Genomic DNA, 17786 nt, shown 5'->3' on the forward strand with positions numbered 1-17786 from the left:
ATGCAAGATGCCATTAGCAAACCACAGGATGTCTGAAAGACTCATAGGAATCAATAGTGTCGAGTTTCTATTCTGAATTATTCATTTAGTCTTTGCACTATGAAAAACACTTATTTCTATAACACGCTATCAATGTACTACAGCAATGCAGTTCAAAATTTTGAACGTGGACCTTGAAAACAGAAATTTTAAAAGCATTTTGTCCAGCTAGTTTTAAAAGCTTTCTTGCTCATAAGACCTTTAGCAGTGATTTTGGAGCAACCAATCCCCTGCAGAGATGCAACCCATTGCTCCCATCACCAGCATGCTCCTCTCAAGGCTCCACCAGCTGAAAGCCCAAAACGGAAGGACAGCCTTCCTAGCAGTGCAGCTGCCCATCAACCCCAGGTCCCACAATGCTGCTGGAAGATTGAGTACAAGGTTCTCTACAACCTCTTCCATTAGAAGGAAAAAATCCTTAGGGGAAAAATATGTAGGTGCTTATTATGTATTACGTATTTCTGTTATCTGTTAGAGCCTTGATCTTGCTAGTCTCTGGTTACCTTCTCTTACACTGTGTTTTCAGCACATAATAATTGGTGATAATAAATTTCAAATATTTCAACATGTCCTGTTTAATCTATCCAGATTAAGTAGTAGTACTGCAAAAATATTTTTAATTGGTTTGAAAAACCGATTGAATGAGAAAGAAAGATTTGTCTGCTTTTACATTTTTACATTTCAGGGTCTGGGATTCAAAGGAATTAAAGGAAGAATTCTCAGGCTTTACTGGAAATTGCATTTCATTTCAGATTCTTTAATAATGCTACCCCAGAAAGAAGACCTTTCTTTTCCCAAAGGAAAGCTGGTTTTGTTAGGTCAGGTGCTATTTACTGCTACAGAAAGTCCTAAGACCCCACTGCCACTCTATCCTGGAATGTGAATTTCCTTCTGGAAGCTCCTACCACACAGCAGGCAAGACTGATATCTCACCTCTCCAGTTTGTATGTCAACAAGAAGTAAAAGGCAGCATATAAGTCAGAGCCCAGCCATCAGACGTTAAACAGTAGCCTAAATGAATGCAATGCTCTTACCATCCCTAGGAAAATCATTATAAATTCTAAAGAAAAAGATCAGCATTAAAAAAGCTGCATGGCCAGTCCATTTGATCTTGAATTGTGAAATACAAAAAATGGTTGAATGTGGTAAATAACATGTTACGTACCTGCCTGTAAAAATGTGCATCTCACGACTGCTTACAGGAAATATTTCTGCAATGACTATAGCTCTAGTTTAGCAAAGTACACAAACACATGCTTAACTAGTCAGCTTAACTAGTCAGAACTGACAAGGGATTAATCTCATTCACTGAAGTTTAGTATGCTCTTGCGTGCTTTGAAACCAACTCAAAATGGGCAGCAGAGGGCAGGAGGGGAAATGTTTCTCAGCCATGTTTTTTGCGGTTACTCAGCAAGTCTCTTAAATGTAGAAGATAACTAGGAGACAATAGGCTTCCGTGCTATCTCCTACTAAACGATGGTAACCCATAAAAGCATCATGATGTTGACCTAGAAAAAACACTTTTGACTGTACTACTGTTAAGGAATAGAAGTCCAGTACTTTCCCCAGGACATTAGATTACAAGAGAATATGAGATGTATAAAAATGGGCAAGAAAATAGCAAGTGAGGAAAAAGTAAAAAGAGGCAAGAGAAGGAAAGAAAAAAATGAAGAAAAAAAACCCAAACAAACAGAAGAGAGGAAAAGAAGTGGGGGGAGAGAAAGGAAGGAGCATATACAAGAAGGAAAAATATTAAAAGAAACATATAATCTCTCCCCATCCCAATAAGAATGGTGCACATTCTGCTGCTCTCCATAGCCTGTCATAATTTCTGTATTCATTTCTTTCTGAACCATAGCACAGTGACAGATAAGACACTTTACATCTTTTTTCAGGCTGTGAATGGGTAGCACTTCCAGAACACAACTTATCTTTTTCTAAGGCAGATATTTAAGACATCTAGAAGGATCTGTCCTCTCTGCTAACTATAAAAAAATTCTAGACATCTAGCTTGTATAAATCTAGTGAGATGCATGAAATAAGCTGATTCTCACCTTTTCGTTTTTCTCCTCTTCAACAAGCTACTGGCAATCAGTGAGCATGTATGAGTTGCATGTATTTTGTATTAAATCCAAGGTGATAAAGCTGAAAACTGTGACTGAAATTCACTTAATGCATAGAGCAAGACCACTCTAGTGATTCTGTTAGAAATACACTTTTTTATGGCACTACTTTAGCTGTATTTCCATTAGGTGGAATTTCATAAATATGCCCTTGCATCTTAACAGAAAGCATCTGAGGGATTAATTTAACTTCCATGCAAGTCACAGTTCTAGAAATAGCACTATAAGAACAGAAAATTAACAGTGTATGACCAACTGCTTTCCAACTGAGTATCTCCAAAAGATAAACTTGAGCTGATATAAATTGTATCTGTACAGGTTTAGAATTCAACTAAAGAACTGTTTAGTAAGCTATAGAAGATGAAAAATCACTGCCAGCAATAGATAAATATTTCTCTCTACAATCATTCACCCCAAGAACTATCTGACAACAAAGGCCTGAGGCCACTGACCTTGGCATGCAAGTCAAAAGGATTTTGTGTGAACTCTTCACTGCAATTTCCTTACACGTTTAGATCCTAAATCCTTTCTAAGCTACTCCCAAGATGTGGAAAGAATGACTCTGCACGTTTTAAAACTGTGTAGAGTAATTATGTACGACACTTCCAGTACACTGCTCTTCTGTAGAAACAGGCATCGTTTTAAACTTGTATCAAAAGATTATTTTAAATGTTTCAGACAGGATTTTCCATTTTTTGCAGAAATTAAGCCTGCATCCTTAAAATGCATCTTTAGTATAGAAGAAGATCAGTAGCCCCTAGAAACACAGCAACAATTATCTTCAATTATAAAGAGAAATGCACAATGGTTAATCTGGAGATTGCATTTTGCTGCCAGAGTACTGGCAAACTTCCTGTGTGATTTTTATTTTTTTTTCCTTTAAATCTAATTTCTCTGAAGTCATGGACAACAGATATATTTCTTACATGTAAATCTGAAGTAAAATACAGAGCACTCTCAGAAGGGAACAGAGCAAGTCTGCAGCCTCCTTGTCTTCTCTCATTAGCAAGCAGAGGACTGCTGCAAGAGCACATGACCTCTTAGGTATACCAGGACCAGGGTGTGATGTCTAAAATAGGGTGCTGGGAGCTGCTGTTTCTATGCAGCATGATTCCTTTGGGCCTAGGAAACTCATAAAGGGAAACATATCTGCACTGTTTAGTATGGTTCTGTAGCTACAGACACCCTGGTCACAGAAAGACTGTGCAGAGCTGCTAATGTCAGGACTGCTTCTGATGGCTCAGTCATGGTGGGGAGGACTGAAACAGCATTCCAGAAGACAGGTTTCTCTCTCACTAAGAAAAATAGTGATCAACTTCACATCTGGGCCATGCTAGCTTCCTAAGTCATGCTGCTTCCAAGAAGTACTGCGGTTTCAAATGTTCAAAAGATGCAAAACTAGAATGCTGCATCCTCTAAAGTTCTGAGGAGATTAAAAATAAGTTTATTTTAAATATCCCTGAATAAATCCTGTAATGCTACTACATCCAATATTTCTCAAATACATACAAGCACAGCTACAAGAAGAGATAATTAAGTCACTTTCTTAAAATGTTATTTTTCTCTAAATATGAACACAAGTAAATTCTTCCAACAGTATCTGAACACTGTACTCATTAATTAAATCTCAACTCTGACAGCTTACAGATACGTTTTTATTTAATGTGACTTCTACATGAATTCAACTTCTGAAAAGAAATCAAATGTTCAGTAATTATGCAATCTGTTTCTCCAGAGAAATGTCTGGGCTAGACAGTTGGCACTGAAAAAGCAGATTAAATTTAGAACTGAAGGGCCATGCAGCAAAGGTGAACTCACAGCCTTTGGTTCTCTGTTGACTATGATCTGCACATATTGTTTAAATGATGCGCTCTGCCTCTGAGGCCAAATTCAGTGCTATTCAAAAGAAAAGTGACTTTCATCCCTAGAAAGTCTCTGTTTCTAATGCATGCAGATATCACTAGATGACATAGTTATCCTTTGCAATGTCACTTCCCTGTCCTCAACACTGTACTTTATTTTATTTTTATTTTTTGAAATTTGTCCTATCAGTGTTGCTACAGAGATGGCTGTCTAAAGCTAGAAAAAAAATGAAATAAAAATCAAACTTCGCAGAAAGAAAGAGTAACCCTTAAAGTTTGTCTTATTTTAATTTCAAGTGCAAGTATTCAAAAACCTTAGATTATCAGACAGCAGTATTTTAGCACCTTCATGACTGCTCAAATACATGTCCATAAACTTTGTGATTTAAGATCTTCTTAGCTTAACTACCTTACTACCACACAATGAAACTGCATTCTAAAATCAAACATTTAGTACATGATCATTGCTGTAATATTCAGTCATCAAGACATCACAGAAAAATCAACTGACCTTCATGAGATGTTGATTTATCCATTTTGTGAAGGTCTTCTTTTGTACTTTATCCCGTTCATCTGGAGGTAAAAAGGAAAAAGAAAAAGGTTTTCAAGCTCTACAAATTATGCAGGTTTTATTTAAGGACAGCTTTAAAAAATTAACATTTTAATAATGTTTTAAAACAACATAGCCTGTAGAAGCTCTGAAATATCTGATTAAAATAATAGCATAGAAATGTTTTGCAGTACATTGCAATATGTCAGACAAAGGTTTCTTCAGCAGAGGATCTAAGTTCTTCCAAGGCTATAGCACCACTGTTAGAATAGGAGCACTGCTAATGGAAATGTAACTTCCCAGGAAAAGGTGACTGTGCATAAAATGTATTTAAAGACCAAAGCAAACTTTTAAGAAGCATAAATACTACTGCTAACCTCTGAAATCTGATAAATCATTACAAATAAGAAGAATTCCCTTCCTTTATGAAAGCCAGCTTTTTGGTAACTGTTTTTTTTTTTTTTTTACTGGAATATCACACCTCTTCCAATACACTTCAGTCATAGAAAGCACCCTCTTTCTTTTCAACCTCCATGGTACACAGGGGTGTCGGTTAACCCACCGAGGAGACCCAGCTACTGCTACACAGGCCGCTGCTGGTAGCTACTGCTCCTTTATATGGCAGCATCAACAGCTGCCTGTCAGACACTGAGTGGAAATATCAAAAGCAATAGGGTAAGGAAGCATCCTGTTATGGGTGGGATGTATGTACATGTATTCTTCAGAGCCATGCCAAAGAAACAGCAATGCCACCCCAGCTGAAGTTCTACGTCCACAGAGCTATGCATGGTCACTGGGTGGTACAAGTGCCCCACAGCCCTCAGGAGCTGCAGGGCAGGACCCAAACCATCTGCACAAGCCTATAATAGCCAGATCCCTTAAGAGCTTGTACAACAGAACTGCAGCAGCTTCATTGACTTGTGCTATTTGTAGTGTGGCTGAGAAGCTCAGGTAGCAAAACAAGACCGTTTCTTCAGCTACTTCAATCACGAGAGCATTGAGTCACCTCTTACATTTTACACTAAAAACACTTTTGACAGACTGGTCAAAGGTAACAGAAGTAAAATAAACAAATGAAAAAAACCGTCATGGGAGGTCCACACCCATGGACATTTGAGTCACAGTGTGATACTGAGGTGTTTCAAAATGGCCTGAAATCACACAAGATTGCACCCCAGGCCACACAGTGCCCTGTATATCTTTCCTCACAGCTATGAGAAATGAGTATTCAGGAACAAAAGCAAAAACAAGACAAGCAAAAGCTTGCAAAGCCTTTGTGTAGTTTTCCAGTATGTGACTCACACACACACACACACACACACACACACACACACATTTTTCCATTACAGATTATTTGAAGAAGGGTGGGAGGGGAGAAGGAAGAGGTTGATCATTTTAAAACAACTATAATCTTTGTGCTCACTGTGGCAATCAGTTCTGCAGTTAATACATGTACCATACAGAAACTCTGCACAAAATAGAGACAGTTCCCAGAACACCTTTTTCCACCTCACTCCAGATCTGTAAGTTTCTGACACACTCTTTTCCCTCTACAGAGAACTTAGTCTAGGTGAAGGCTTGAAAAGAGAATTAAGAAATTAACTTTTGAGCAAAGCAAGAATTACTTGAGAGAAAAATCTGATATATTAAAAAAAAATAAAATTCTGTTTTTGGTGCCCTTATGAAGAAAGGTTGAGGAAGTTTTCTTGTTCAGCTGGGAGAAGAGAACACCCCAGGGAAACCACATTGTGGCCTTCCAGTACTTAGAAATATGTTATGAGTAGGAAGAAGACTGAATTTAAGCAGGTGAGCAGATAGAGATAGGACAAGGGAGAGAGGCTTTAAAAGGAAAGAGGGCAAATTTAGGTCAGATATTAGAAAGAAATTCTTTACTCAGAGGGTGGTGAGGCACAGGTTGCCCAGAGAGACCGTGGATGCCCCATTCCCAGAGGTGTTCAAAGCTAGGTGGGAAGGGAGCTGGGCAGCCTGATCTGGCGGGTGGCAATCTTGCCTACAGCAGGCAGTTGGAACAGGATAATCTTTAAGGCTCCTTTCAACCTAAGCCATTCTATCAATACATTTTCCTATAGCCTTCATCCAGCAAGGCAGCATTTCCAACAAGAGTAATTCATCCAAGTAATGTAGAAGCCCTAGCTTGGTTAATGAAACAACAATCTCAATCAATCTTGGTTAATGAACAAAATCTCAAAAACGAAAGAAAACAATAACTAACTTTACTTACAACTGTTCCATTGTGGGTAGCTATTTTAAAAGCAACACAATTTTTCCAAATTGCAGAAAAGCCAGCCCACAAGTATACAATGTGTCTTCTTTGCTAAAGCAACCTCAGCTAGTTTTGACTAACTACTACCACAGTTTACATTTTGTTACTGGGACAACAGTGGAAAAAAAAAATCCCTTTCCATGTAACTTGTTAGAACATGTAGTGACAATTAATTTCAGCCCTACATCTAATGAAAAGTAAGTAAAAAATGATGCTTATTCCCCATATTCCTTACATATGTATACATTACACTTTTCTGCACTTGTAGAAAAACCTGTACAGCTCTAACAAACAAACGTGTAAAAAGGAAGAAAAATAAAAGTGCCATGTTGAAAAAAGCACTAGAATAAAAGAGCACTTGTGATTTTTAATCAAAAAACAAACTCTTTCAGCTAAGAAAATGCACATTAGGATGAAAGTGTGGTATAACATTATTTCATGCAGCTGACCTCTGAGCAGAGCGCACCGAAGCCAAAACACCAAATGAAGTAACTAGCAGATAGGCAGCCTACTGCCAAAGTAATTCAAAACTAAGAAACGAAACCCCTTCAAAGGCTCTGGTGAAAAGTTTTTCCCCAGAGAGCTCTAATGCCCTTTCATTACAAAGCAAACCTGCTGCTGGAAGCTACAAAGTTCACTGCAAAGCTCACTACTGACCCATGCAGCACATCAGCTCCACCAGCTCCCCATTCCATCGCTTTTTATCCTTAGTGAACGACTGCATTCTTCACTTCAAAACTTCAGAGTTCCCTTGCAGGGAGAGGTAAGCCGAGCAACGACTCAGGTTTCTAGCTGACAGAAAGTAGTAACTCCCCTTTAAAAAAAAAAAAAAAACCTACAAGCAAACAACCCATTTGCTGTTACAGCAAGGAAAAGCTGTGAAAACTATGGATTTAACTCAACTGTAAGCACTAAATTCAGCATGCGTGTTTGTTTGATCTGAACTTTAAGTGTTTTAATGCATCTCTGAGTACAAATGATGAGTTTTTCCAACCAGAAAGTTTGTTTTCTTGCCTTTGTCAACTAAGTGGCAAAGTAAGAACGTCATGGTGAAACATGCAGAGAAAGTGCTGCCTCAGGCAAAGCTGAATGTAGGTGAGGTGGCTACATCTCACATCCCCTGGTCCATACACCGTGCTTCCGAGTTGTCACTGGCTAAGTAATCAACTTGAGTGTTTCTGCTATACCTATTACTGCAGATGTGTCACAATAACGTCCACAACAAATATCAGCCATACCAAACTAAAAGACTTTTTTTTTTTTTCTTTTTTTTTTTCCACACTTTGGAAAGTACCCCAGTAAAATGCCTGACATCTTAATAGACTGATGCCTACTTTATGAATCTACACTACAGCAGAGTTCCAGATTAGAACATTTGTAGGTAAAAGGTGATTGCAGCATCTACGGTATCTCACTGCATGTTCTTGGACAACGCCCTTGGAAATAACAGGTTAACTGTCAGGTTGCCATCTGTGGAGCCAGGAGTTGGTGACCCTCATAGGTCCCTTTCCACTCCGGAAGTTCTACCACTTCGACCAATCTAAATGGTAAATTTAGGGATCAGGTGCTTCCAACACTGATGTTTGCTTCCACAAATCCTTCTTGATTACAAGGCAGACAGTTTTCTTACCAGAATTACACCAAAGTCAACACTAGGCATTGATGCCTAACGCAATGCCTTCCTGGAGAGAAGCAGCCAAGCATTCCTCTGAGGGCAACTCAAAATCAACATTCAGTGTCCTGTTTTCCAGATGCACTGCAAATTTCTGTACTTTTCTCTTCATTCTAATGGTGAAAATACCAAAGTTGGGAGTTTTTAGTAACAAGATTTGGAAAAAAAAAATCTTCTGCACTGCACTGATAAATTAAGGTTGTTTCTCTGCTGATATTTTGTTTGCTAACATGAGTTGCCAGATAGGCAACAAGTTTTTCTACATTCATCCATGTACTTTCAAAAGCCCTAATGCAAGTTATTGTTTACTTGTGCATTAACACACCATTTTTTCTGCACAAATTTCTTCCATTTACCATACTTGTTTATATTTAAACTCAAAAAAATATTTTGAAAGAACATTATTAACGTTGCAAAATAAAAAAAAAAAAATCACTCAAAAGTGGAGTTAAAATTGGAATTAAGATTGGCTGAGAAACTTTAATAAAACCCTCTTAGGAATATGTACCATAATATTTAATTAAACGACCACTTTCACTAGGCTGCTGTCTAGGGCATACTACTCATTTACAGAGTAATTATTTAATAGTGTATTTCACTTGCTCTTGCATTCTGAGCACCAAACCTATTCACTGTTCACTCTTCAAACTTAGAAGAAAAGTATTCACTTAATTGTAGGGTTGCCTCTGGTATTCTTAAGTGTAATGTCTGAGCACATAGTATAGAATAGTTCCTCAGAAATTCCTAGGAAAGGAGAAAGGTATTATTTCCATTTCATAGAGAGAGGAAGAACTGAAAAACTTACTAAAAACCAGGTACTGAGGCACTGAAAATCCAAGTTGTCAGAGAAATTGTATGTTCAGAGGTCAGTTCTTGTAAGTTCTGTTGCTCAGCGCTTTCACAAACTAGACTCTAGTATCTCAAATGTCACACTCAAAAAATAGAGCATAATTAATTAATCCTCTCCTGGGAAACCACCTGTTTTATGACACCCAGAATCATATAGCTACAGAAGACATAAGTGCTGAAATGCTTTACCTAGGAGGCTTTCCCCTCCACTCCTGCAAACTCAACCTTATGTTCACACATGACCTCCAAGGTCTAATAATTAGTCATTCTCCCTAATTAAGAACCAGAGGGCACCCAGCAAATCTATCAGAGTCTGAAACAGAAGGGAAGATCTCATTTCAAGCAAAAGCCTAGCTTGGCAAGGTAAAAAATACAGAACTCTATAGAGAAGTGTTGAATAACCTTACTAATACATAATCTACAGGCTTTCACATCATTAATAGGTATTCTTGATTACAGCAATTTTAAAAGCACATCTATCTGTATGCCTTGTATATAAATTTGAACTGCCTGATATAACAATTCAGCAAAACCTACCTTTGGTATGAAGAACCAGGATTATCTTTGATTCTGCACAGTACCCTAAACTAGATAAACTTAGGAATTAATAAACAGAACTCTAATTTATAATATAGTAAAGTATACGAATACAGACCTGTGCTAGAAGTGTGTTATTGCTTCAAATTTTCATTAAAGCCACAACATATAAAAACCTAACATGCTTTAGCAATGACTTCCAATAATAAAAATAAAGAAATATATAAATACTTTCTCCTATAAAAATTTCAAGGCTGAATTAGCATTCATGCAGCTAATAAACAGCTACATTGAGTTCCTGCCAAATTGCTAACAAGTTTCTGCTGAATGAGGTTGGTGCCCTGGTAGCGGAGGGCACTGAGCCAGCAAAGTTAATGAGCACCTTCTTTGCTTCAGTCTTTACTGTTAAGACTGCCTCTTGGGAATCCCACACTCTGGAGATAAGAGAGACAGTCTGAGGAAAGGAAGACCTCCCTCTTTCCCCTGGCCAAGGAGGATTTAGACAGAGATCATATAGGCAAACGTGACAAACACAGATTCATAGGTCACTATGGGATGCACCCACAAGTACTAAGAGAGGTGGCAGAAGTGACTGTCAAACTGCTCTCATCATCTTTGAAAGGTCACTGAGAAGGGAAGAGATCTCTGAGGACAGGAGTCACTCCAGACTTCAGAAAGGGCAGGAAGGAGGAGCCGTGAAACTACAGGCCAGTCAGTCTCACCTAATCCCTGGGAAAGTGATAGAACAGCTTATTCTAGATGTCATCTCCAAGCAAGTGGAAGAAAATGAGATTATCAGGAGCACTCAATGTGGATTCACCAAGAAGAAACTATGCTTGACCAATCTCATGGCCTTCTACGACGTCGTGACTGCTGGTTAGATGAGAGGAGAGCAGTTGCCTACCTTGACTTCAGCTTCTGATACTGTCTCCCATAACATCCTCATAAGTAAGCTTAGCAATTGTGATATAATGAGTGGACAGTGAGATGGACTGAGAGCTGGCTGTTAGGCAAAGCTCAGGTACTGGGTCCAGTGGTCTTGTTCAACATCATCAATTACCTGGATAAAGTGGTAGAATATACCCTCAGCAAGTTTGCTGATGATACGAAGCTGAGAGGAGTGGCTGACACACCAAAAGACTGTGCTGCCATTCAGCAAGACCTGAAGAGTTAGATGGAGAGGAACTTTATGAGGTTCAACAATGGCAAGTGTAGATTATAGCACCTGAGAAGGAATAACTGCATCTATCAGCACAAATTAGGGGCTGAGCTATTGGAGAGGAGCTCTGCAGAGAAGAACTTAGCTGACCTGGTGGCCAGCAGGTTGGCCATGAGCCAGCAGTCTGTTCTTGTGGCCAAGGCGGCCAGTAGCATCCTGGAGTGCATTAAAAATAAGGTGGACAGCAGGTCAAGGGAGGTGATCCTCCCCTCCTACTCTGCCCTGATGAGGCTACATCTGGAGTACTGTGTCCTGTCCTGAGCTCCCCAGTTCAAGAAGGATAAGAAACTTCTAGAGAGAGCCCAGCGGAGGGACACAAAGATTATTAGGGGCCTGGAATATCTCTCTAATGAGAAAGACTGAGAGACATAGGAATGTTTAGCACAGAGAAGACTGAGAGGCAATCTCATTAATGTCTTTCAATATCTAAAGTGCAGGAATCAAGTGGATGGGGACAAGCTCTCTACAGTGATGCCCAATAACAAGACAAGGGGCAATAGGCACACACTAGAACATAGGAAGTTTCATCCGAAAATGAAAAAAAAAAATCTTTTGTACTTTAAGGATTACAGAGCACTGCAGCAAACTGCCAAGAGAAGCTATAGAGTCTTGTCTGGATATAGTCAAAATTTGCCTGGATACTTTTATGTGTAACCTACTGTAGGGAGCCTGTGTTAGCAGGGCAGTTAGGCTAGAAGATCTCCAAAGGTCCCTTCCAACCCCTGTGATTCTCTGATTCTGAAGAACCAATACTATGGGCCTCTTATGGGAATCTCTGCAAACTCATTCTGAGACCAGAACCACCAAGTTTGGAAGTGGAAGAGTTTCAGGACCTATTTTAATGGGAGTGACAACTACTACACGAAAAGAACTATGGGAAAACAAGGACATTTCAAGTTGCTCAGAACTGGAGTGGCAGGATAAATTTAGTGTTTGTCATGACTTCTTAGCTAAAGGATCTATTAAGTTATTGTAAACTCCTTCCCCCTTCCGATCCCCCCAAAAATAAACCTGTGCATATGTGACAGATTGCTTACCGTAATTAGCTCAGTTGAAAACCTGGCTATTAATTCCTTGCTTCCTCTACCATACTGTATTTTGCTTCACACTGTGTTTTACTTTTTATATTTCAAAAACACTGTTTCATGCAGTGTAATATAGAATGGTGCAGTTCTTAAATCAGCTCTTCCTGAAGCACAAAAGATGTTAGCCAAGCTTGAAAGTAACATGTTATAGTTTACCACCTTTATCTTTTTAATTATCAGCTTCCCCGTGGATTTATAAAATCAGAACTCATAACGTTTCTTGTTGATGTCTCTGTTGGTGTTCACGTACCAGGACAGCTCGGGGAGCAGCACTAGCTGTTTGCAGGAGCTTGCCTTGGAGGCAGCATCGCATTACTTCTTTTTTTAGAATGACTGAATGGAGGCCTTGTCAGCCACGTACAGAATGAAAGGATATCTGAAGACAGACTGGAATGGTACAGAGTTTAGGTAACAGAGAGGAAGACAGACAGTAAAGGCATGGGGCAAGGGAAAGAGACATGTGAGAAAGAGAAATTTTAAAAATTTACAGTTTACGAGACCAGATGATTCAGTTGTGATAAAAGAGTTTGGAAGAGACATAATGGTGAGGTTTCAGCTTATTGGAATAGCAGTTAAAAAAATTTTTTTAAATCATTAGACAGTAGGACAGACAAGATTCTTACCCAAAGAATATATGCTACTGCTTAAGAAATCAAAAATGAATGCTGTTGAAACACATAGCCTACCTCACTGAGATTCATTTCTTTAAACTGATGAAAACATAAAATCCTGATTTTTTTTTTTTTTTCAGAAAATGTATCCCACTCAGCTTCCACCTGCCCTACCAAGGCACGAGTCAATACAGAAAGGTTCTTTGAAACAAGTGCCTCCTCCTCCTCCTTCACGCCCTCCTGCCAGGCAAACCATTAGTTCTCACAGGGCTTCATTTAGGACATCGCATCAGATCATACATGCACAAACTTAGTAAATGAATCCAACGTACTCCTATGCTAAGCTTTGCATTTTTAACATAAACAGCAATAAAGTAAGAACCTCAGTTTACGTCTTCTCCATAATTTCCTGGTTGCTCAGTTTCCTCTCCTTGGAAAAACAACTTTCTTAAATCATACGGAGAACAGCCACATAAACGAGTTGGACTGATTAAAAGAATGGATCAGGTTAAAAGTTTTGCTTGTGTTCTAATAGTGGATTCCCATTCATGCTCTGCTTCTACTAAACGACAGACTACATGCATGAAGAGCTGAAGGTAAACTAGAAATAACATGTGATTCCAGGAATTACAGCCAAATAAGACCAAACTCTGACCCCACTGAAGTTAACAGTTAACTTTTACTGAAATAAAGCCCCCACTGACTTGCATGCAATTAGGGTTCATCCTTCGCAACATAAAAACAATTGATATTTAGGATCTGTGATACCTTCGTCAACCAGAATATTTTTATTTCTCTGCCTTTAAAAAAATATTACTGCAAGCTTTACTTTACAAATCATTTTATTGATATGCATTTATCTATAAAAATGGAACTGATGTCTGAAAAAAATTTGTTTGTTTGTTTGTTTTAAAAGAGACGTACAATTTGTAGGCAGAATGTGAATTCAATTTGCTGACAGGTATATGCTCACTAAAAGACTGGGAGGGCTGAAGAACTTCAGTATTTTATTTTGCATTACATCCAGACATCCCTTAGGAGGGGCTCCCAGTGAAGCTGTCTCAATTGTAACAGCTGCAAGCAGAATCCAAGGATACCAGCCTTTCATCTGCATCATGCTTAATGTTTCCTCACCTAACTTCAGTAACCCACTTCAGCAGCTTCCCAGCCTTAAAAGTGAAGTAATGAAATGTTAATAGAGACTAAATTGTGGAGAGAAGACTAACATGTTGTAGAATTTCAATTGCTGTGATTTGGAATGACAATATTTGGCTTTAGAATACTGAAATTCATCATAACTAAATACTACTACAATATGTTGATCTATTAAAACGATTTGAGCACACCACAAAATCCGATACTTGGAAACATTAACAATACACTTGCAATGAAATTACAAGACTTGTTTAAAAAACAAAAGTCTTTAGTCACCTGTAAACTGCAATATTTGCTTTGTCATCAGCTCTTGTAAAAAGCTTCACAAGACACAACTCTGTCTGGAAGGTGAGTTGCAACGCTGCTATGAAATGAAGTACAACATGCAGACATTTTTGTCCCTATCACAGTCTGATAACTGATTAGATGATCTTATCGGGACCCAGTACAGTCAACAACAAAATTGTAACTTTGGTTGTTGCTTCCCCTCCAGCTTTACTTAAATTAGCTGTTCACGTGCTGTTTCTTAAACAAAAGACCCAATTCTATATGTAAACAAGTAAGCACATTTCCCTTGAATCAGTGCAAGACAAGGCCCTAGCAGAACTCCATGAAATGAAGCAGTACTAGAAAAGGTTCTACAGAGCCAAGGCAGCTCGAGATGCCAACATGGCCTAAATGCACGTGGCTCCCAGCTACATAGAAACCCATGGCTCCTGCTGAACACACCCCATGCACCCCATGCTACCTTGGGTATCTTGGGTACCTGCAGTAAAACAGCTATGCTCTTACCAATCTCCAAAACAGTTACCTCCCAGATATATCAGATCACAAACAGCTTGATTTTTGACATGTTTGACATTAACATCAACAGACTTAATCCAGATCAATATAGATTGCTAAATAGATTATTTGCTGAAACAGAAAGACATAGGGCATAATACAGAATACTTCGTTACCATAGTATGTTAGAAACAAACAAAGAGGTTTTTATATTTTTGGAGGTCCAAGTTTAAACCTTGTTCTAGATAGAGGTGCAACTGTAGAGCTGCCAGTGATACAAGAGAGTGATGACCACCTCAAGGTTCCAAATAAAGACCACATCCAGACAAAAACACTCAAAAAGACTGGCTCACCATTTGGGCTTGTGATATTCTGTAATGCACTGCACTTCAACTCTATAAATTCAGAAGAATATGGAAAACGCAACAGACCACAAATGAATGCTTTGTATCTAGAAAATATTCAAAAATTTGCTAATTGCACACCCATCTGGCTCAACAAGAAACTGCACTCATGAAATTCTCAGCTGGACCTTTTTCCTGACACTACTTCCTATTTATGCTTGAAGGAAAATAAAGAATTCAATTTATATGTTCCTGAACCTTGTGGGGATAACTCATCTACTCATCAACACATCTATGCAGGTGTGCCTGGGTTTACCAACTTAAGTAAAAAAATGCTGTGTAAAACATCAACAGAAGGAATGAGAACTGTACATCTGATATGAGCAACAGATATTGTAAACTAAGAATATCACACTTGCATAAAACAAATGAGTGTGTGTACATGCATCAAAATCAAAAGAAACCCCAAGAAACCATTTCGTGTTCATAAATCTGCCAGCACTTTGTAATGTTCTTGTAGTTAGTAACTAACTCACATCTCATAGTCAGTAACACATGAAATAAGCTCAAAAAATATTGTTCTTGTGTCTTCCTGTCCCAGCAACAAGAGTTACAATGAGATTAGAAGCACACATTAAATTTGGGTCCCAGCTCCTGAAAGTTTATAGGTTAAGTATAAGGCAGGGAATCAACAATGGGTGCAAACAGCCAGAGAAATAAAAGAAATAAAAGGAAATAATCATAGAATCATAAAGATTGGAAAAGATCTCTAAGATGATCAAGTTCAACCATCAACCCATCACCACCACACCCACTAAACCACGTCCCTATGTGCCACGTGTACTTGCTTCTTGAACACCCCCAGGCACAGTGACTCCACCATTTCCCTCGGCACTGTGTTCCTATACTTCTCATCCAGAAGAAATTTTTCTTAATATCCAACATGAGATAAGGAAATAATAGCAGTTACCTGTAAGCCTGTTCCATTTTAAGGGAGTAGAAGTACAGTCAATATAGCATTCCATTTTCTTACTGCAATAGTTAATTTCGTTCTTATGTTCTATTTGCTTACAATTCCCTTCCACACCTACTTACATTCCTTCTCATACACAAATTCTCCTCCAACTATATTCCACATGCTCTCAAAATCTGCATGTCTAATAAGTTCAGAATCTCTCTTTTCTATGCTGATCCAAACAATATTCATTTTTTATTCAATTTCCAGGTTAAAAAGACTTCTAAGAAAAAAATGTGAAGGAGAAAATTAAAACAGCAGTTGACCCATGTAAGGAAAATCCTCTTGAAATTTAACCATTAGTAAATTTACTCGTTGCAAAGGCTTCCTTTTTTGCAGCCCTCTTTCTCAAGCCCTAGAATGAGATAGATGCTGACCTCTAATTCACAGAGCACAAAAAAGAAAAAATTCTGCAGACAGCAGTTGAGAGTCACTGAAAAACTGACATAAAAATACTGTTTTGCATTTCACTTCAGTTTTCAGTATTATTTGAGTTCTGACTTTTACAGGAGGAGAACGCACATGTGAAAACATCACATCCAGCTGTCAAGACACATAACAGCTGTACACAGTCTAAAAGAACATCTCAGTAGACATTACAGTGCCCTAGGAGGTATAGCACAGTGCTTCCCAGCTTCTGGCCGTGCCACCTTTTTGGATCACCCCTTCAACCAGAATTTAATCTTATTTAAAAAAGAGAAGTTTCATGTATTTGTTTTAGTGAGATATCAGGAAGAGTTGAGACAAATTAAAAATTGATTTCTGGAATGCCAGATGACAGTTTTTAAGTTTTAAAATGCCAAATCGAGTTTCAACTGAAATCCAACATTGGCAAGATGTGACTGACTAACAAAAGAGCAAAAGGCTCATTAGACTATAGAATATTTCATCAGGGTAGTGCAAACTCAAGGATAATAAGAAACATTGCACTAAGAAAACTGCAAGCATTTTCTCCAAGAGCCCAAAGCCAGTGGATTTACATTGACTCCATGCTTTCCTGCCCTTCTGCTCTGATAGATATCAAATCCTGCTCTGCTCACTGTGCTCTCTGTTGCAGAAAAAAGAGGAATAAACTCTATTAAACCCACAGAAAGGTCCTGAGAGAAGACATTTAGGGAGGGAGAACAGCAATGCTTGCATGTGATGTAGCATAGCCACTAAACATCACAGCTTAATTGTCATTTCTTCAACACAGGCTAGGCCCATGAAACTTTAAAGTGGTGTACAAAGTACACATCAACACTCTCCCAAGCACAGTATGGTTTTCACACATACTAATCTACTTACAATCAAAGGAGATTAATTCAGTTTGTACATAGCAAAGGCAAGCAGAACAAGAATCAGAATCACTGGGCTTAAAAAAAACAAACAAACAAAAAAAAAACCCAACACAAAACCTCATCTGCTGATGTTTACAGCACAGCTGTGTGCAATGCTACCCCTGCCTTCATCTCCATCAGCACACTCGCCCGTTGTTCTCTCTCCAGTTTGACAAACAATAACAGACTCTACTCCACAACAAAGAAACGTAAAAATAAATGCTTGATGTTTTTTTCTGTCTCCTACCAGACTTCTGGGCATTTAATACAAGCTCACGTGAAAAAGAAAGCATTCCAGCCAATTTCAATGGAAGACCCAGTGTGAAGAACACCCTTTGA

At 38.5% G+C, this 17786-nt stretch overlaps 1 protein-coding gene across 9 annotated transcripts in view; it reads right to left on the minus strand.

The window, feature by feature from the left end:
- Nucleotides 1-17786, minus strand: part of DST (dystonin) — a 293875-nt gene that overhangs the window by 194368 nt on the left and 81721 nt on the right. For all 9 annotated transcript variants that reach the window (XM_042893142.1, XM_042893128.1, XM_042893120.1 and 6 more), the window contains one exon: nucleotides 4536-4597. In XM_042893142.1, coding sequence (XP_042749076.1) covers nucleotides 4536-4597 — 62 coding nt within the window. The remainder of the gene's footprint in view (nucleotides 1-4535; nucleotides 4598-17786) is intronic.

The sequence above is a fragment of the Lagopus leucura genome, unplaced genomic scaffold, assembly GCF_019238085.1.
Source record: "Lagopus leucura isolate 7727_CA_CO unplaced genomic scaffold, USGS_WTPT01 Super-Scaffold_73, whole genome shotgun sequence".
Taxonomy (NCBI): Eukaryota; Metazoa; Chordata; class Aves; order Galliformes; family Phasianidae; genus Lagopus; species Lagopus leucura.